A 21,053-nucleotide genomic window follows, 5' to 3' on the forward strand; every position below is an offset into this window, starting at 1 on the left:
CTCTTCCCCTTGAAAGTCGTAGGTAACGGCGAGTCTTCGTGGACGAAAGTTGGGTGGGCGTGGATCAAAACGTTGAGGGGGCGAATCATTGCGTGGTGGTTCGGTCGTAATGTAATGCGGTTCGTCTCTGGAGCCATTAAGATCCGCGACGTTCACCGAGTGGTTCCAAGTAGCCGAAGGGGGTTCCCAAAGAGTGTCTCGGAAAATGGAGGAGCTGCAACATGGCGCCGCATAACGTGCCTGTTCGTCATGTCGCTGGAGCTCCTCGCGGACTATCTGGCGGATGGCGGACGAAAGGTCTGGGAGCGGAGGACTCGTGTCAACACTTGCTACAGTCGTTACATTGGCCAGCCGTCCAAACTTTGGTGTAATTCGGCGAGTCTTCAGCGCCTCGAAAGTACGGCAGTGCCGTATCAGTTCTGATACAGTGTGCAAGTTCTCTTTACCAATGAGGAAGTTGTACACGTCTTCCGCTATTCCTTTTACCACGTGCCCCACTTTATCTTCCTCTGTCATTTGAGGGTTGACGGTGCGGCACAGCTTCAAAATTTCTTCGATATAGGTAGTGCAAGTCTCGCCGGGTACCTGAGCTCTCTGGGCTAATGTGAGTTCCGCACGTTTCCTCTTTGCGTCCGAGTCCCCGAAACACTTTTTGATCTCCTCAACGAAGCGTGTCCATGTAGTTAGCATGTCCGCGTGGTTGTCATACCATACCAACGCCGTGCCGGCCAAGAAGAAAACAACGTTCCTAAGCTGACTGGCAGCGTTCCAGTAATGGGTTTCGTAATGGGTTAGCCACTCATCCACATCTTCCTCTGTCTTCGCCGACAACGTGCGTGGCTCTCGGTAGTGCTGGATAGGGACTGGGCTCGCCGAGGCACTGCTGGTGAGGGTATTTTGCTCTGTGGCCATGACTGAGCGCGACGGCGAAACTCCGGCGAGGCGACGGCTTCGGCGTAGCTCTTGTGCTGGTGGCTCCGTTGTAGGTCGTGGGAGTTACCCCGCACAGCTCCACCAAATGTTACACACAAGGTGTTTTAATGTAGAACCAGATGAATCTGGTTGATAGGCGCGGTTCTTGAAGAGCGGTCTCGCGGCAGCTTGGCTAACGTCGTTCTCTTCCTTCTTTCATCTGGTTGTCTGCGCGGCAGGCGTGGTTCATGACAGCTTGTGACAATATTGCAGCGGTAGAGGATGCCGTCATGCAGCACAAACATGCGGCACGTGCTGTCAGTGCTGCCAGATTGCACTCCAGCAATGATTGACTGTAAGGGTGCATCGCTTTGTTGTTCAGCGCACAAGTCGGTCATGTCAGTCAAAGCCATCACGCATGTCACTGGATCATGCGCAACAGGATCGGGAGGATTCACGGTGTGACGCGAGAGGCAGTCAGCGTCCTTGTGGAGGCGTCCAGTCTTGTAGCGGACACTAAATGAAAATTCCTGGAGCCACAAAGCCCAGCGACCAAGCCGTCCAGTTGGGTCCCGTAGGGAAGACAGCCAGCAGAGTGCGCGGTGGTCTGTGACAACCGAAAACGTGCGGCCGTACAAATATGGCCGGAACTTCGCGACAGCCCAAACTAAAGCCAAGCACTCCCGCTCGGTCATGGAGTAATTTCTCTTAGCAGGTGACAGCAGGCGGCTGTCATAAGATATCACGCACTCGGTACCATTCTGCTGTTCGGCGAGAACAGCGCCGATGCCATGGCCGCTTGCATCAGTGTGGACTTCGGTCGGTGCAGACGGATCAAAGTGGGCATATATGAGAGGGGTGGTCAGAAACCCGATGAGAGCGGCGAACGCGTGAGCCTGATCCGCGCCCCATGAGAATGGCGTTTTTCTTTAGAAGATCTGTCAAAGCCTGAGCAACGTCGGCGAAGTTTTTGACCAAACAGCGAAAGCAAGAAAGGCCAACAAAGCAGCGCACGTCAGAGGTACAACGTGGCACAGGGAAACTGCATACGGCGCAAACTTTTTCCGCATCTGGTTGGACGCCGGATGCGTCAACGAGGTGTCCCAACACAGTGATCTGATGGCGCCCGAATTGATACTTCATGGAGTTCAGCTGAAGGCCGGCTTTTCGGAAGACTGCAAGAATTGCAGCGAGTCGGGTAAGGTGGCTGCCAAACGTGGGAGAAAAAACAATAACGTCGTCAAGGTAACAAAGACAGGTGGTCCATTTGTAGCCGAGCAGAAGAGAGTCCATTTCAAATGTCACAAGAGCATTGCACAGGCCAAAGGGCATGACTTTCAACTGATATAAGCCATCAGGCGTGATGAAGGCTGCCTTCTTGCAGTCTTGAACTTTTCTTGAACTGAAATTTGCCAGTAGCCAAATCAAAGATTCATGGATGAAAAGTATTTAGCTCCGTGCAAGCAGTCCAAGGCATCATCGATGCATGGTAGTGGGTAGACGTCTTTTTGCATGATCTTGTTTAAGTGGCAATAATCAACGCAAGAACGCCAGGTATAATCTTTCTTTTTCACAAGGACGACAGGCAAAGCCCAAGGGCTGGCTGATGGCTCGATGACACCTTTGCAGAGCATTTTGTCCACTTCCGATTGGATGACTCTACGTTCAGCATGCGATACATGATAGGCACGCCAACGAATAGGATTCGTTGACCGTGCGCCAGCGTTTTCATATGAGACAGGCGAGCAAGTATTGCAGTGAAGCTGCCATGGCAGACAGCTATATACGTTCTTGATCGAGCGCGCCTCATACATTTTCTTGTTTACATGGGATCTAGTGGCCGGAAAACATATCATACGATTGCAGTTTGGTGACATACTGAATGCTAGTGCCGAAAAATCACATTTTCCAGGAACTTATCAACCGGTAAAAAATGAGCTTAACTCTATTGGGTAATTTTTTGTGTTCTCGGTTGTGAACGCTGGTGCCGGGATGATGCATGTAACGGGAACATATCCACGAGGTTCTACTGTATTTATTTGAAAGTGGAATAGAAATACATTCAACCATTCAGTATTCAACTGGAACTCAAATATTCGCACAGTTCTACTTTTCATGGTTGCTCTGTAGTTATATGGCAAATCAGTTGAGTCGGAGGAGTAAGTATTATGAAAAAGAAAAGTCATCAGCCACCTGGGAGCTACAAAGGAAACCGTGTTCCCCATAGCAGCTTGCAATGGGTGTTGGCCACAGCTTTATGAGCAGGTAACCTGTAGAACATGAGAACACAGACATCAAAGAGCATGGTAGCTCTGCTCTCACCTTTATCTAGATCATCTTCACACTGGCTGAAATCCAACTCAGCCACATCCATTTCCGCAAAGTTGTCGAACTCATGAACAAAGTCACCCCGGGCCGCCATATAACCAGCCATGTCGACATGCTGCTGGGAGGAGAGTACAGGCCGCGGTGGGTCCCCTGACACTGCATAGTAGTACGTCAAACATTGTGCATCTGAAGATGTGGGTGAGTGCAGGCCGCGGTGGGTCCCGTGACACTGCATAATAGTACATCAAACATTGTGCATCTGAAGATGTGGGTAGCCCTTGTCCTCTCCACAGGAAGAGCTCCTAGGATAGTGCCCCAAGTGTCAAACCTCAACTCCCAGATCCGCAAAAAATCACAATTTCCATTTCAGCTACGGAGTAAGGATACATGGGTCAAATCGGTTCATGTCCATTTGGATAGCCTGAGTATTACAGCAAAACAACATTAATTTATTTTCTATTAAACCTGATGGTGCTCCCAAGCTGCATCAAAAGACTCTCATGAAGGGGACCTGAAACACTTTTTTAACTATTCATAGAATGGTCCCACCAGCAAGAAAGGCATGGCTCTCTACCACCCACAGACTTAAGGTTTTCACAGAGCACAGGCCCCAAGCCTGTCCATGTGAACGATCACTTCACGCCCAAGCGAAAGCACCTCTTTGCTTAAATGCTTATGCTTAAGAAAGAATACCAGTGGAAGCACTTCTGGACAGATAATTGCACAATCAAAGCGCGCATGACTGATGACAGTTGCACGTTTTGAATTATGTGAGCATAAAAACTAAGCATCTTTCGCTATATCTGCCTCTGTTCCTTTGTTTAAAACAAACTTTAAATTGACATGGCTACCTACTCGTATCAGCAAAGAACAAAATTATTTAAAGAAACATTGTCTGCAATATCGCTACTGCACCTAAATATCTGCCTTCTGCAGAAGCGCTATGATGACGTTGCTGTGTTTCTTTTTTCACTTGATTATTCATTTTCTGACATACTGACACGTGTACTTTCTCAGGAGACTGCTTTTCCCTGGCTAACAAATGTTAAATGTTATCGCACAGCACAGGACACGCCTGCATGTATCCGAATTTTCTCGAATGTTCTCGATGGCTCTATCCGTTGTCTGTTGCCACCAAACCTTATGTAATGTGATTGTATGTGCAATGCGAATTGTGTACTACTTTCTGTAAGACACGCGAGTACCAGCAACTACGCTAGAACCTTCGACAACTTATGTATAAAAGCAGATGTGCTTGACCTGCTGATCAGATTTCGACGATTGCCCACTGTGCTAACCGCTATCGTTGTGCTTCGAGTGTCACTTGCTTTTGTTCACCCAATAAAGAGTTAAGTTATTCACAGTTTTGCTACTGTGTTCTTCAATGTCACTACAACATGGCATCTGGTGGAGGTGCTTTTGCGCTGATGTACGACTCCCCCGCAAAGCCATGAAACAAACCTGAACCGCGAAGACAACACCAATGTCGTCCCAGACCATCGAGCTACCTTCAGACTAAACACAACGCGCAAAATGCCGAAAACGCCGCCTGTTGCTAAGGCTGCGAAGCCTAGGCGGGCTCAGGCGAGCACTGTTCCCGTCAGCGCCTATGCGCGTGCTGTTCTGTTTGCATTCTTGATCATCATTTAACGCTTCTGTCAGCCTTCAGCGATGTATTGAAGCAACTGTTGCATAGTTGAGTGCTTTAACACGTACAAAAACTCGCCAGGCACACACTTAGTTTCCGGTGCTGCTTCGCGAGCAAGAGTGACGGCGGCAGTGGGTGCAACTGTTCAACGGAGAAGATAAGCAATTGTGCTTTGTTTACTGCAGTTTTAGAGCGATCACTGTTTTTATTTTTTGCTGGATGTCGCTGCTCCTTTAATGAATGCTTCCAAATTTAAAGTTAGATTTTACATGCCGAAACAGCAATCTGATTATGAGGCATGCCTAGTGGGCGACTGCGGAAATTTGGACCACCTGGGGTTCTTTAACGTGCATCTAAATCTAAGTACACAGGCGTTTTCGCATTTCGCCCCCATCGAAATGCGGCCACCACTGTCGGGATTCCATCCCGTGACCTCTTGCTTACCAGTCCAACACCATAGGCACTAAGCAACCACGGCAGGTCGTTTAAACTTGGTCGCCTCGCCTACAGTTCAGGAGATACGATAAACATTAGGTTGTTGTTACTGATGATACGCTGAATGTCCCAAGAGCATGGGTGAGAATCCGACATCTGGCTGCACAACACAGACCTCTTGGGGCATCGGACGATAGTTTTAACAGTTTTGCTTCGTTCCAGGCCTTTGTTTTAACCGAAGCATAGGGCTAACATGGATTTTGATCGCTAGCATCAGCGGCGTGCTTTCTTGAGCGAGGCGACAGTGGCTGTAGTGTGTTTTAACTTTTCATCATGCTAAGCCTTGTCACATATGATTTTTTTTAAATGACATTCGTCGATACGAGAGCCACATGGTCTACATCCTGGGAGAGCGAGGCTTAGCGCCTGAGGAGCAATGGCAAGCCTGAAACGAGTGAGTACGGAAGTCTCGTGGGTGGGCCGAATTTCTTATGTAAATAGCTTCTTCGATCTTTTTGACTCTGATGAAGTCGTGGCTCTCGGAGCCGGGTGGCTGCAGACCACGGGTGCCGCTACAGGCTAACTGGTATTGCAGCCTGGCACCAAGCACTCCGACACCGTCTGGGACGGTGGGCGCCGTCACCTAGGATGATGTGTGCACCAAACGGGTAGGACCACCTAACAGAGCTGACGTCTCCTCGCGGCTGCCTGTGTTTGGTCACCCATGTTTGGTCACCCGACACCCATTTTGGGTGTTGTTTTCTGGATGCCGGTTGTTGTCAGGGTAGCGACGCTTTAGGCCTAAGGCATTACGAAGCTGCCTGTCACACGTGGAGGGACACAACCTGGTGGATCGTGGCGCTGAGGTGTTGCACTTTGCTTCCCTCATTCTAGTTAGCCCCGCACGAATTGAAATTACTTGTTCGACTCGAGGAAGTGAACTTAGCATCTGAGTAGCCACCCGATTTTTGCTAGCCGAATTGACCATCGTACCATGCGGGCGATGTGCATGCAGAATTCCTCTCCCTTGCACTACTTTAGTGCTTGCCGAGTGCGTTGAGTGTACGCAGTGTGAGTGGAGTCAACCCTGGCTTGCTGTCACCTGCACATCGTCTGCACTGCTGCTCCAGACTACAATCGAGCCACCCCGGGCAATGGTGATGCTGTGGCCAGTTCGGCGCAGTGACTTCAGCGGCCGCCTGTATCCAGCTCACAACCCTTAGCGGCGGAGAAAAAAGCCGACGGTCACCCACAGCTACTGCGGCTCTCGGCAGCAGGGCACGTCAGCACGAGCGAAGCTTGCTTGTATTAACTACTGCATCGCCGTTTCCGGAGTCTTGGCCTGGAATCGTGCTGTCGAGTCTGCAGAGCTGCTGCTGGGACCAGTGGACGCTAGCGGTGTACCCAAGGACAATGTCGGTTCACATGTTATGTACAGCCTGTAGACATTTCTTCGGCGCGACCACTGTTGTATGTACTACCTTGTTCGCAAAGCACGCATTGATGTTAGTCTGTGTGACATGTTTCGGTCGTTATTTCGGTGTTAGTCTGTGTGACATGTTTCGGTCGGTCGTAAACATATTCGGTCGTTATCCAGTCACGGTGAGTCGGACTTCCGCGATTTGTCGCGCGCCCATCAGCATGTTCTTGTGGATAGCAAAACGGCTAGCAGGCATGGTCTATGAAAGGTGAAATAAATGCTCTTGTGATTGTTTGCACTACTGTGTTGTCATTCCTTTGTCCCAAGAGCATGGGTGAGAATCCCACAGGTCATAATAGTAAAAATGGTGGTGACATAAACCTATAACGTCTTCCGAAATCTCACTCGCATGCTCCCGTGAAATCAAAACGCTCCATTCGTTTAACGATGGAACATGTGAAATCCATGCTGTGCAGGCAGTGGTAAGATACAAGCATAAAAACAATCAACCCTTAATTATTACCGGAGTCCTACATGTGCTATTTTTCTCAAGTTCATCGTGCTGGTTTGCAAGCTTTACAATCGCTGGCTTCTAACACCGCCGCAGCTGTACAAGCCATTCGCAGTCAAGACGACAGTCACTCAACCTACTAGTATAAAAAAACATGCCACGTAAACGAAGCAAGTGTGTGCATAAAGAACATTGGTTCACAGGCCAACAAATGAAGGCATTAGCAGCCAGGGCGTTATAATGAAAGAGGCATACTGGTGATGAGCTCCAGTTCATAGGCAAGCTTGCAAATGCTCATCTGCAGCAAACACTTGGCGTGTAAGCAGACAACGTCGTCCCGGACAGCCGTGAAGTTGGACACATGTCCACTATTTTACAGAGCTATTTCCTTGCGCACAGTGACACCGCAGAAGTAACTATCTGGGACACGCACAAGCGGCAAATCACACGCACACACTTCAGTCGTGCCTGCAGTGGAAGCGGGCGTCATCGGCACGAGGCCTGCCTGCAGTTCCAACAGCCGCCGCTACGCGGCTTTCAGTGGCGCCCCTATAGCCACTGCGCATGGACTATGGGACCAGCAGCTGGAGTATAGATTTCTGCCCGAGAAGGCGAGGAAGTGCACGGCCATGACACCGTCAACAATGACACTGTGCCGCCTACACCAATCGTGTTGCAGCACCCCACACCAATCATGTTGCAGCCCCCCACAGAGCCACCGACGTTCGGCAGATCAACACTGGAGGACCCAGAAAGCTGGCTGGAGACATATGAAAGCGTTGCTACATTTAACAACTGGAACAGCAATGACAAACTGCACCATGTCTTCTCATTCAAAGATGCTGCCATGACGTCGTTCGAGAATCGAGAAACCACCTTAACAACGTGGGATCTGTTTCACCACAACTTCGAAGAGATCTTTGCAAGCGTCATGTGCAAAGATCCAGCACAAGCTCTGCTGGAAACCCGACAGCAACTGCCCAATGAGACCCTTGCCATCTTCACGGAAGAAATGACCTGTCTTTTCAGCCATGCTGACCCGGAAATGTCCGAGGAGAAAGTCTGCTTCCTGATGTGTAAAGCAAGAACTTTTTGCCAGATTGATCCGATACCCACCGAAGACCGTAGCTGAGCTTTTGACAGAGGCAACGACGATTGAGAAAACTCTTGAAATGTGCACTAAGCAATATAACCACCAAATGCTCATGCTGCAGTGCGAAATCCAAGCACTGGGCTCTAACGACCTGCAAGAGACCATCAGGGCCATTGTGGAAAAAAAAACTGCACAAGATGTTACCTTCGTCATAGCCTCAGGTGGCTTCGGTCACTGAGACACTCTTAAGAAAAATTACACCCTTTGGGTCATATCTTGCTACACAACAATAATTGTAATGTGTTTTGTCCGCATTTCCTTTTTTTAACGCTGCAAGTTTGGTACTTTCAAGTCATGAACGGCATGCACATTGTCAGCATGACAGAGCATTCTCGACAGGAAAGTAGCAGGCGTAGCGTTTTCAAGAAAGGAAACGCAAGCATGACAGATGACAATTATTGTTGTGTGGCAAGATACGACCCAAAGGGTGTAATTTTGCTTAAGAGTGCGTGGAACTTCGACAGTCACTGGAGGTTTCTGAAGTGCAGCCCGAATCACCACTCCCCGTGCTGCAAGCAATGACCTATGCCGCTGTTGCCCACCGTCAAGGTACTCTCCGCGCCCGCACCAGGGTCCTGTAACGTCGCAGCTGCGTTTCCATCGCTGCCAGCTCGCCCACCCTTCGCCCAGCACAACTACCAGAAGAAGGCAGACGTATGGTGCGCTCCAGACCATCGTCTGCTCTGCTATCACTGTGGAGAAGCCGATCATGTCTACCCCCGATGCCTGTGCTGCAACTTGTGACTCTGAGGGCTCGCCTTCAATGTGCTGCATCCACAGCTTGGCGAGCGACCACGTGACATCGTCAATTGCATCGCCGCAACACAGTGGAGACCGTGACGTCCTCCCTGTTCACCTTCACCAGGACGCTACTTGTTGCCACAGGGCCGAACAAACCCATGGCCGGTCCATAAGCCCATATCTGGAAAACCAAAAGCAGCCACCAATGGAGGTGCGGTTGCTGTTCGTCAAAATGCCAAAGATCCTCCGCTGCTGCCGATGACACTTCAACATCCTACTCAACGACACAGCCACAACATGCCGCCATCAAGACGAAGCCTCGAAGCCAAGACTATGCCACCTACAGAATACCTGATGACGAGACATAACAACAAGAGCACAATTGGACGCAGCTCTGATCCAATTCCACGACCTAACTGTAACGAAAGGCAAATAAAGAACCACCCACCTCGACATGCTTCTCGACGGCCACACACTCACCGCTTTAGTGGACACAGGAGCCGACTACTCCATTTTAAGAGCTCATTTGTTATGAGCTTGCCACTAGCTGCATTAAAAACAGGGAAGTCTAAACACAACAGTAGTCCTTGCTGGGCAAGGTTAATGACAGGGTCACACGAAAGGAAAATCTGCTATAAATCATTTAGTAGCCTAATTAAGATTCACTAATTAATTTTGTAAGTATTACTGTTAGGCCACCAATGCCAATTAGCTTTTCCTACCTCTAATTTTACCTCCACTCCCACGGTGAGTGAACGCCTTTGAAATGAGTGAGTGTGAGTGCGTGCACTCATGAATGAGTGTGCCGACCATACCACTCACAATTTGTGTATATTCACAACGAAGCTTCCAATTTAGCACCTGTTACATCAGGAGTGTGCAAAGGCAGTGCTTCAGTCCCAGTTGCTGCACGATACCACGATGTCCGTGTGCAGTGAGTGCACTCATGAGTGAGTGTGCCGACTTATGCCACTCACAATTCGTGTATGTTCACAACGAAGCTTGCAATTTAGCACCTGTTACATCAGGAGTGTGCCAAGGCAGTGCTTCGGTCCCAGTTCTATATTTAACCCTTTCACGGTCAATGACTTAAATTTACGGCGCTACGAACAAGTAAAAAATGGTCGATGCCGTATATTTATGGTGCCGTCTGTCCGTTTAAAAAGCACGCCAATTTCCTAGTTTTTGCTTTTCTGGCATGTGCTGCCACTATGTGGGAATACAGACAATTTCTTTCTCGTGCCTCCTTTCTCGGTTTCTGTAGCATGGTTTGTTTTAGAGCTAGGTTGCTCTGGCGCATCAATATACTACCACTCGTGCATTGGCGGATGCGCTGTTGGATCTGGAGGACAATCCGAATTGCTGTCTCCCGGATATTGGACCTTGGCGTTGGGTGCAGGAGTTGGCCGAGGTTGAAGAGGACTTTGAGATGAAAAACTGGAGGTTCATTTACATTATTTACAGTGAGAGTACAAAGAAATTAATAGTCATAAAGTCATTACGGGCTGGCAGCAACTTGGATGCTGCGGCCCGTGGCAAGAAGCTCGAAAGAGATGAATGAAGGAATGCTCTCTTGCTGCTCCCGGTCTCTGGCCTTTAACCCTTTCAGTGTCTCGAAGTCACGTCACGTTCGGCCAATCGGCGAGCCCGCTCAGGTGGCGTCATTTTCGGCCAATGGTAGACACCCGTGCGATTGTGTCACACCCGGAGCAGAGGGTCGCTCCTTGGGCCCCAATTGTCCGAGGGCTTACTTTCTCTCTGCGGTATTGCCTTCCTGGCTTGCAACTGCCTTCACAAAGGCGGATGGGGGGATTGTTGCCAGGGCTTCACGGTGCATTACAGCCATCTTGCCTTGGGACCCACGTTACCTGGAACCGTGCCAGGCTCCCGCTACACTTTCGGGAAGAGTCAAGCAGTGAATAGCTCCACCTGCGGTGCACGAGGTGGAGGACGCCAACTCGTTTGCACGTACCGCGCCTCGGGAACGGGGTAGATGTGCTTCTGCGCTCCTTAATTGGCTGTGGCACGATTCGATGTGGTCTGGTGAACTCGAAGGAAGCTCAGGAAAAGGTCCCGTATCTAACAGCGCGGGCGGGCAGGGGTGTGGGCTTTGTTTCGTGGGCGGTTTCAGCTTCTTGCACTCGCAGAACTGATCGCTATCTCGTTACTAATCACTCAAAGGGCAGGCACCTGTTTCTCGCTCGTTTAGTGCTCACAGAGGTGAGTATAGGAAGGATGCCGCTGTGTATGCGTTTCCTTTTCATTTCTTTTTCTTGGGAGAGTCGCGATAAGATGAAGATTAGCAGAAGTTTGTCACTGGGTTCTGCTCAATATGAACATGAAGCACAAGTCCACGATCGACTTGTTTCGAGATGCTACAGGCTGCTTGGATGGCTGTACCGGCAAGTACGATCGCCAATTGCTTCCGGCATGTCTTATTTGGCGTCAGCAGTGGCGGTTACAGCGAAGATCTTGGTGCTGCCGCTAATGAGGGTGCCACAAGCAACCACACCCCAGCGTCGTGGGACGCTCTCCTTGACGCCGGTGTTGTGCGCGACTGCGACACCTTCTGCACGTACGTCAGTGCCGATGCTGACGCTGTGACAACGAAAGAGCTAACAGAGGTGGAAATTGTGCATGCAGTGAGTGACGAATGTGTTGACGACAGCTTGGAGCCTAATATTGGCGAACCCGAAGTGCCGACGCCTGCACAAGCGCTCAGTGTGGCAAACCTGCTGCGCCGCTTCTTTGGCGCTCACAATGACGGCGAGGATGGACTTGAAATAGCGGCTGCAGCTGAAAAAGCCATCATTCGAATCAAGAAGAAGTGGCATAAATCTATTAAGAAGTTCTTTTCTGCGAAGTGAGCCGCCAGCTCGTGTGCTGTTGATCGATCAGTAGAAAGTAGCAATTTCTTTATGTTTTTTATTGCTTGCTTTTTTTATGTGCGTCAGCCGTTTTCTATTTCGTGTGGCGGGCTGCTGTGAGATTTGGTGGTGAGTACCTCCTCTCTTGCTTGCTAATTGCGGATAGAAATGGATAGTGGTGATAACAAACTAATGATTATGACGAAGTAATTAGCGTCGACCCCCCTTCAACTTCATTATAATGAGGTTTTACTGTACATGCTGAGCACTAAAGAGACACTTCTTTCTGAGAAAATCCCTTCATCTCGCGCCCCCAAATACAGATCTGCTGGCCTACAAGATGCTTGTTCAACAACTGCTGGAGTGCGCCAATATTGTTGGGTTTCCGTACACAAAAGAATGGAGGGGTTGCAAAGGAAAGTAATAAGGTTCATTTATAATAAATACAATTTAATGGATTCATCGGTTGAACTATTAAAAAGAGTTGGTTTATTAACACTGCAAAGTAGGGCAAAACTAGCACGACTGAAGTTTTTGTTTTAATTTAATCATGGTGACAAACATTGACACATCCGTACTAAGTTTTTCTAATCGTTCTAGGTCAACATGCCATAAGCACTCTCGAACACCTAATGAATACACCTTTGACTAAAATTGCTTTAAATATTCGTATTTCCTTAAAAAAAAATAGAGAATGGTATGAACTTAAGTCTTTCTGTTACTAAAGCATTATTTTTAAATAACTTCCTAACTTCAAGCAGCCGCCAACTTCAACAACACTCACTCGGAGCTTGCCCCTCGTTGATCAACCAGGAGGGAACAGCAGGCAGACGAGAAGATGTAAAACAAACTGGTTTATTACATTGCTACGGGCGAGCAAACATCGAGCAACAGAGCAACATAGTGCATGACAACAACTACAAAAGCTAGAAGCAGAGTTCTTATCTACAGTGCAGCACGCTCCCTCTTTATATACCATCTGGAGTTCTGTCTTCACAGCACTGGAGTCTGGAACAAACAATGCCAATGTGTCTTTATGCTTTTAAGTATGCATTGGCATTATTTGTGTACTTTCATTCAGATACACAAAGCATACACAGTGTGTGGCGTGCCATGCATTCCTTGTGTGTCTGAATAAAGAAAAAAATAGCTATTGTGTGTCGTAGCACACGCACATAAAGAAATAGGAATGCACCGGGCACAGGCAAGAGCAAAAGAAAGAAAACCTGGGGGAAAAAAGGGGGGGGGGGCTCGGACAAGTCGGTACAACAATAAAAACAAAAGGGAAAGAAGCTCTATATGGAGGGGAGATGCCACGCAGCTGCTGTTCCTGTTGCCATGACAATGTAAACAACCATGTGTGCCGCCACGTTGATAAAGTATCACCCGCCTGTAAGGGCCGTTACTGAGGGTTCCTTGGTGCTAGCATCGAAAAGAGTGGTCGCATTAACTCCACCAATGGGAGGCATGCGGAGATTCACACAGCAGTCTGGAACAAGAGACACGGTCTGGTCCAATCAGGAACGCAGTTGCAAAATCAGACCATAAACGGGCACAACCGTCTCAGGCGCGTACCTGCAAGCACCCGGCGCCAACTTGTCACTTCAGCAGACGGGAAGGGGTGAGTGTCCGAAGTAGGTGCTGCTGGTACACCTACGCATGCACACAGCACTCATGACTTTAACGGTCATATCTCGCCAATTTGTCAGCACCTCTCTAAAGCAGAGGAGCCTTACACCTCGTGACTCTTTGGCACTGTCTGCAAAAGTCTTCACATGCCTGATTTTGAATGTCTCTGCGCATTGTGCTCATGCTAACAGTTGCCACACAAGCGATGCGTAACATTAGCTATGGTGGAAATGAATGTACATGCTGAGCAGTTTCCGTGAACAATTTTTTTTAGAAACCTGTTTTGGGATTTTGGTTGGATAATCTGATTGCATCATGGCGCATCCTGTCATTGCATTTTTCGTTATTTCTATTTTTTGCTCAGACAAAGCTTACTGCTGCGAATAATTTCATGCATTAATTCTGCTATTGTTTTAGTGTTATCCATTACATAAATTACTTGATTTTGCTTCTTTTGTATATATATGTATGCCCTCCCTGCAACTATTTCTTGTGCGATCAGCAGTGCAATGAAACCTCATTAAACCGTTGTTGGCCGGAGCTCAGAAAAAGTACATACTAAACGGCAGTACTGCTTAATTGGAATAGTGTGAGATCGCCCACTTACCTGTCGAAAACGGAATAAAGGGCAATAACACATACAGTATTTATTCATTTCACGTGAAAAAAGTGCTGTTTCCATTTGATGCTGCCATGGACTAGCAGCGACGACAGCGGCCTCAAACTCCCAACTTTTCTTCCAGACCCCTCTTCTCAGCAAACACCCGCATGAGGCTGACGTAACATGCAACTTCTTCCACTGTCGGGCCTCAATTGCCCATGCTGTTGCTTTCCATGTCGCCATCGCTGTCGTTAGGCGACACTTTGGTAGTAAAGAGGCAACGATGGCAAAAAGTCGAGCCTCGAAAAGTTGAACCTCGCAGTCAACATCTTTTCGCAGTCCCAGCAGCACTTCCAAGCATCTCCTCCTCCACATTTCAAATGCCACACATTGTAGTCAATGGTAGATCTTTCACGTGCCCGCGCTGACCTTGTGCCATGTTCTATAGCACTAATGATGTCCAGTTTTTCTTTTATGCTGAGCACCCGATTTTTGTTCGAGCTTAGGCATGACACGAGTCCTAGCTTGCACGATGTCACGACACAGGCCCCCACTAGCCAGCCACAACCACAGAATACGCCACTACAGTGTACTAGAAGTACAGTAAGCACCTATGCTTGGTGCGTACTTGTCAACTGACAATAGTTGGATGACCATATCACGGCCATTTTAGCAGATGCTGTAGGTATAGACATACTAATTATGGCATGAAACCTCAATTTCTCAGCAGTACAGAGAAGGTCAGACCAGCAAAGCTGACTGCACTCAATCCGTGTTGGATCGCAGCAGAGGTCATGTGACAATGGCACCGAGCTGTGAGCAATGCCTGACCACCACTTGAGAATGCAATGAGGAAACCTGCTCCAGCATGGTTTTTAACTGGTCGTATTTGTTGTATATGTGGTTTCGGTTCCGGTTTGGGGATCACCTGCCGCCAGAGGCACCAGTGTCACTATGTGTATATATATGACTGTATGTGGCAATAAAGAGGGGGATTGTTGTGCTAGCTTTGTACGTAACGTCAGCGAAGAAACAGCCACGAACCGGAATTGGCTGTTTTGAATAGTCCAGTAACCGAACAGTCGGGGCCAAAAGTACTTGGCCTTCCAAATACTGCTTAAAAAGATTGTGTGCAACAATGGTAACTGACGACCCAGAATCTACAAGGAAAGTTATGTCCGCACGGCCAATCGAAACTGTGACGTGAACAGCGGAGCGAGCGGCCGTCGTCACAGCCAGCATGCTCAAAACTTCCTCGCTCGGAGAGTCTTGGCTGTCTACCTCACGCACCGGAGCGGAGCCTCGTTTCTGGCAAAGAGAGCGGGAGTGACCCATGACACCGCAATGGTGACAACGCTTGCTTTTGGCTGGACGAACTGATGCTGCATTGTGCTGGGATGAACCGCAGCGGTAACAATGAGACTGGCGGTTGTGCGACCGCTTCGAGCTCTCGTCGGATTCTGGTGTACGCGTAGGCGTATTTCCACGAGTATTTATGCGTCCAACATCTGCAGAAGGAAATTGTACGCCTGCTCAAACTGCCTTGCCAGTAGTACTGCTCTAGCGAACGAGAGAGACGATCCTTCAAGCAGAAGACGCTCGCGCAACCTCCGAGACGAAATACCAGCAACGAACTGGTCACGCAGCGAATCTTCTTCAACAGGAAAAGAGCATGTAGCAGAAAGCTCCCGCAATGCAGTGATGTACTCATTCACTGATTCACCAGCTTGCTGAACTCGCCTACTGAAACGATGCCGTTCAGCAACAACATTGCTTGTTGCCGAAAAATGAGCGTGCAGAGCGGCAACTGCGATATCGTACGACGATACTTCAGGCCTTGTGTCGCCTGTGCCCTTGCTATCTTCCGACGTTTTCTCAGTAGCAGTTTGCTCTCCGAGCTTGACGTTGTCCAACGATGGAAGTGGTAATGTATAAAATATGCGCTGACCTTCTACGCCGAGGCTGTGAAGAAGTAGTGCTTTGCGACGATCCGGCGTGCAGTCCCCGAAGCAAGCAGGTAGTTCTCGAAGATGCGGAACCATTGCGGCCATGCAACAGCAGGTCGACCAGGCACAGGCAGGAACGGGGGTGGCGGCGCGAGTCCAGAAATGCTCATGGCGCCGGAAAGCAAGCGGCGAAAGTCACGCCCCCCGAAATGATCCCATCCTCGTCGCCAATGTTGTAGCGGCGGGTGCCGCCCAAGTACACGAACTGCTAGCAAGCAAACAATCCCCCTCTTTATTGCCACATACAGTCATATATATACACATAGCGATACTGGTGCCTCAGGGGGCAGGTGATCCCCAAACCGGAACCGAAACCACATATACAACAGTATTAAATGCTACATTGCACGCTTGAGGAATCCTCATACCATGATCATGGAGTTAAGCAAGATAAACAGGGGCATTAGCCCTTTTAGTAACGTAGGCAACACAATACACTACCCATTGCTGCAAAGAGCCACCAATGAATGTTGCTACTTATGCACGCACCTCAGTTGCCACAGTGTGCATCACACAGGGGCCACATGCGTTTTAAGTGTTGATAGCTCAGGCAACATTCAGATACCTAGCACCCGAGCACACACAAAGGCAGGGTAACCAGAGTTATGCAAACATGGTTTTGCATGCCACAGAGCAATGGAGAAGGGCCTCACCTCTGTAGGGCACTGGAGCAAGCTGGCAGCTGTCCACATAGCTCGGTTCAGGTGCGATGCCTGGGGCAAAAGTGGAGAGTTAACACACTGCAATACTACCATGAAGAAATTTGCAGGACACAGGTAGCTGACTATGCTGGCTGATCTTGCACATTTCTCCCACACGAAAAATCTAACAGAACCCACCTCACGATAAATGTCGACGTTACTGTGATTAGCAATGAAGCAACGTTTCGACACAACGTATTGCAACTGCCAAAACGTGCCATGTATAAGACGTATATAGCGCCTACGTGGGTGTCTCATGTCTCCTTCCTTCATCCGTTGTTTTATTTTGGCGCTTTCATTGTAATCATGCATAACCAACTCGCCCACCAGCTCAGTATAAGACGTGTATGCCGCCGGGATGCTCTCTTGCACTACAGTCCCCCTGCATGGCATGTGTGTAAATACATATACAGACAAGATTGTCTGAATATTTATGACACGTGTTCGACTCCGCCCACGCCTTAAAATATTTTGATATGTCATCGTTGAAGGGTGGCACACAAACGGTGACCCAAGTTGCCGTCAAAAAGGTTTACGGAACCATGCCTAGTTTCACACACCCAGTGATCCATGTTGGGGAGAATGCAGTTCATTGAAGGGCAGGACCTAAGCAGTGGCACATACCCAATAACAAAAGTTGGCGTGAAACACATTTACTAATGCAATGCACAAATGCAATGTCATATACCTGTGACCCAAGTTGACCCTACATCGAACCCGGCGCCTTCATCACAGCAATACAGTGCTCTAACCACTAGATCATGAACTGCCCAAGTCGGTGGGAAAACGGTTAGAGACACAGGCAGACAGACATCCAGACAGAGAGATCCTGAAAAGTGTGTCAAGTACCCTAATAACGTGAATTGCATTAAACTCTTCACAGCTACTGAAGAAGTGCTAGTGCTAGTGCAGTACAATTTTCCAAGAAACATCATTGTGTTCAGCAAGCCCCATTCAGTGGTTATGTATTCATTAGCAGACACTCTCAGGCCCCCAAAAAATTAGAAATATCTTGCATGAGTATTAAAACCTCCAAGAATGTGATATAACAGATGCTGCTGAAGCTACCACCACGACCACTTGGTGGAAAGGCACCTGTGTGCCTTTTTATCCAGCGACCAGGCTACCACTTAGCCTTGATGGACTGGATGCCACAGCAGCATGACTTAAATGGGTATGAATGCGAGCTAGTTGGTACGAGTCCATTGTTGAGAAACAGCACGAAATAAACCCTGACAAAGGAGGAAGACAGGAAAAGTGCTAACTGCCAACTACTCGGGTGTATTGTGCGCATCACAAATATACCTTTGAAAAGGGGCTTTTTGGGGAGGGGGAATTATCATGCACTTGCAGCCACGCATGTGTCGAGTTATTAAAAGTGAACTCTTGAGAATGGAAGGAAAATGCACTATCGGGATTCGAGGTGGAGATACCTAAACTCTGTTGTCAGTAAGATCAATCGGAGGTGCGCTGACGCATGCATCACCTTTACAAATCGTGGCAATCACTTCAAAAATCTCGTGCACCGTTCAATCTCTGTATCGACGCAGAACCCATGTTTCCTGAAAAACTGGATAGCAGCCACCCTTTGCACAGCTAATGGCCGGATCACTCCCGCATTTTGTTTTCACATTAATAGAGTGCTCGCGCAGACAGTCGTTAAGGCAACGTCCCGATTGTCCTACATACGATCAGCTGCACAATGTCGAGATCTCGTACTCGGCCTCACTTTTTCACCGCACATAGCTGATATTGTGCTTCTTGACACAACAGCTGTTTGTGGGCAGGTTAGCTAGCATTCAATTTTTTGCAGAAGAAGCTTAGTTTGTTGGGAGCCGAATACACAATGCGCACTCCAGCACAACCTGCAGCTTTCTTAACACGGCGGGAAACACTGTGCACTTACAGGATTACCATCAACTTGGAATTGTCAAGGGCTGGCGGGAAATGGTTCTTGGAGGTCCGGACCTCACGCAGGAGAGCACCAGTCAAGGCAGGCAACAGGAATTCAGGATAGCTAAACTTTTTAGTGCAAACTTTTCAATGTCAACTTTCTGGTGCGCTAGTCAATTTCAGTTTGTGTCTCAATTGCAAATGAATGAAGTTTTTTCATCGAGCCTGTGTTTTGTATGCTTTTGCTCTCAGGTGTACTATCAGCATCAAATGAAACACGAACAGCAGAGCGCATGGCTAAAGCATAACTGTAGGTACGGTACGCACCATCCAGTCATCACCATTTACAGGGACGTACATCCAGTTAGGCAGCACTATGCAATGACTCAAGAGGCCACGAGATCGGGCTATAGCTGGGAGCACTATCGCCACGTTAGTGTGGACGGGCAGTCAGTGGCATACATTGAAATGTAGATGGCAGTGCTTCACTCCAAGCGATTTGGGCCAATTGTTCGGTAAGGAAACATGCCGACTGCAGTGAACTGATGATATATTGCCCTCCAAATCCACATTTACGCAAAATTCACTTCTGTTTCAGTACATCCGTGCTGCTTTTAGTTGGTGTTTGGCTTGCGTTCAGCCTATTCTGTTGGCCCTGCTGCTGTGCAACTCGACTTCATGCTATGCTTGCACTAGTTACGAAAACAACTGTACTCTTTAAAATAGTATTTTAATGTAGTACTCCTTAAAGTACTCCTTAAAGTTAAAGTAGCTATAGTCAGGCACAACTTTAGAAGGCATCAGCATTTGCCCCTCAAAGCACCTCGAAGAAACGGATCAGATGCCAGAGACGATGTATGGCTTCAGGCAACATCTCAGCACCCAAGACGTGATGATCCAACTCCACGAACTGGTCGTCAAGCCGGCAACGAGGCACGCGCCGCGCGGGATACTCGCCCTCGACGTGAAGGGAGCGTTTGATAACGTGTCCCACGCGAGCGTGTTGCAGAACTTAAACAAAACCCGGTGTGGCCGAAAGACATTCGGCTACATAAAAGATTTTCTGTCAAACCGAACGGCGACCATCAGGATAGGGGAGGAGAAGTCGGATCCTGTCGAGCTCGGCGATAGGGGCACCCCTCAGGGATCGGTCTTGTCGCCCCTGCTCTTCAATCTGGCCCTGCTGCCCCTGCCCGATCTACTCAAGCAAATCGAAGGCGTGGATCACGCGTTCTACGCCAACGATATTACGGTGTGGACGGCCCGAGCCGGATCCGATGCCTGGATGGAGGAAGTCTTGCAGCGGGCGGCAACGACCGTGCACGAGTACGCAAAGTCGTGCGGACTGAGCTGCGCTCCCCAGAAATCAGAGCTGCTCATGATCCAACCGGGAAAACCCAAGAAGGAGCTGCCGCTGAACGTGATTATCACGATCGCCGGAACGACCATCAAGCCAACACAGCAGATTAGGATTCTCTGCCTAATACTTCAGAGCGACGGAAAGGCACAGGCCGCCATCACAAAGATCAAGACTACAACCAAACAGATACTTGGTATGATTCGGAGGGTATCAACCAGAAACCGAGGCCTTAAAGAGGACGATGCCATGCGCCTGGTACGCGCGTTCGTCGTGTCGCGGGTTACCTACCCCGCCCCTTATCTCCAGCTGACGAAGGCGAATAGGGACACCCTAAACACGATGCTTCGTAAGGCAACGAAACAAGCACTGGGCATGCCCATATACTCGTCCACGCAAAAACTGCTTGACATGGGCGCCCACAACACGGTGGAGGAGCTCATCGAAGCCCACCTCTCTAACCAGAGAATCCGGCTCAGTCACACGGAACACGGACGAGCCGTCCTACGCAAGATAGGATGGCAGATCGAGCCAGTACCCATCAAGACGGCCCTTCCGGAAGACTGGAAAACTATCATTCAGACAAAACCCCTTCCCCGGAACATGACGCCAGGCAAGGATGACGAGAGGCGCACCGCGCGAGCCAAAGCCCTAGCCCGTAAGCTGGAAGAGAACCCCAGGGTCCTCTACGCGGACGCTTCGCTCCGACAACACAGTGACTGTGCAGCCATGGTGGTTACTTCAAAAGACAGGCTGATCGTCAGCACGTCCCTGAAGACAACAGACCCCGCAGTTGCCGAAGAAGCGGCCAGGGCCCTCGCACTCGCACAGCCGAGCGTGGACACCGTAGT

The 21,053-nt window shown here is 49.0% G+C and overlaps 1 protein-coding gene across 7 annotated transcripts in view; it reads right to left on the bottom strand.

Annotated features, from left to right (window-relative positions):
* The window catches only part of Ada2a (Transcriptional adapter 2A), a 278,034-nt gene that overhangs the window by 135,983 nt on the left and 120,998 nt on the right, over positions 1-21,053 (bottom strand). For 4 of the 7 annotated variants that reach the window (XM_075684082.1, XM_075684078.1, XM_075684076.1 and 1 more), the window contains exons 4-6: positions 16,905-16,964; positions 13,591-13,668; positions 3,235-3,396 (exon numbers count right to left, since the gene is read on the bottom strand). In XM_075684082.1, coding sequence (XP_075540197.1) covers positions 3,235-3,346 — 112 coding nt within the window. In that variant the 5' untranslated portion in view covers positions 3,347-3,396; positions 13,591-13,668; positions 16,905-16,964. The remainder of the gene's footprint in view (positions 1-3,234; positions 3,397-13,590; positions 13,669-16,904; positions 16,965-21,053) is intronic. The other 3 variants (XM_075684079.1, XM_075684080.1, XM_075684081.1) reach the window with 2 other exon arrangements.

This window comes from Dermacentor variabilis, chromosome 3 (genome assembly GCF_050947875.1).
Source record: "Dermacentor variabilis isolate Ectoservices chromosome 3, ASM5094787v1, whole genome shotgun sequence".
Classification (NCBI taxonomy): Eukaryota; Metazoa; Arthropoda; class Arachnida; order Ixodida; family Ixodidae; genus Dermacentor; species Dermacentor variabilis.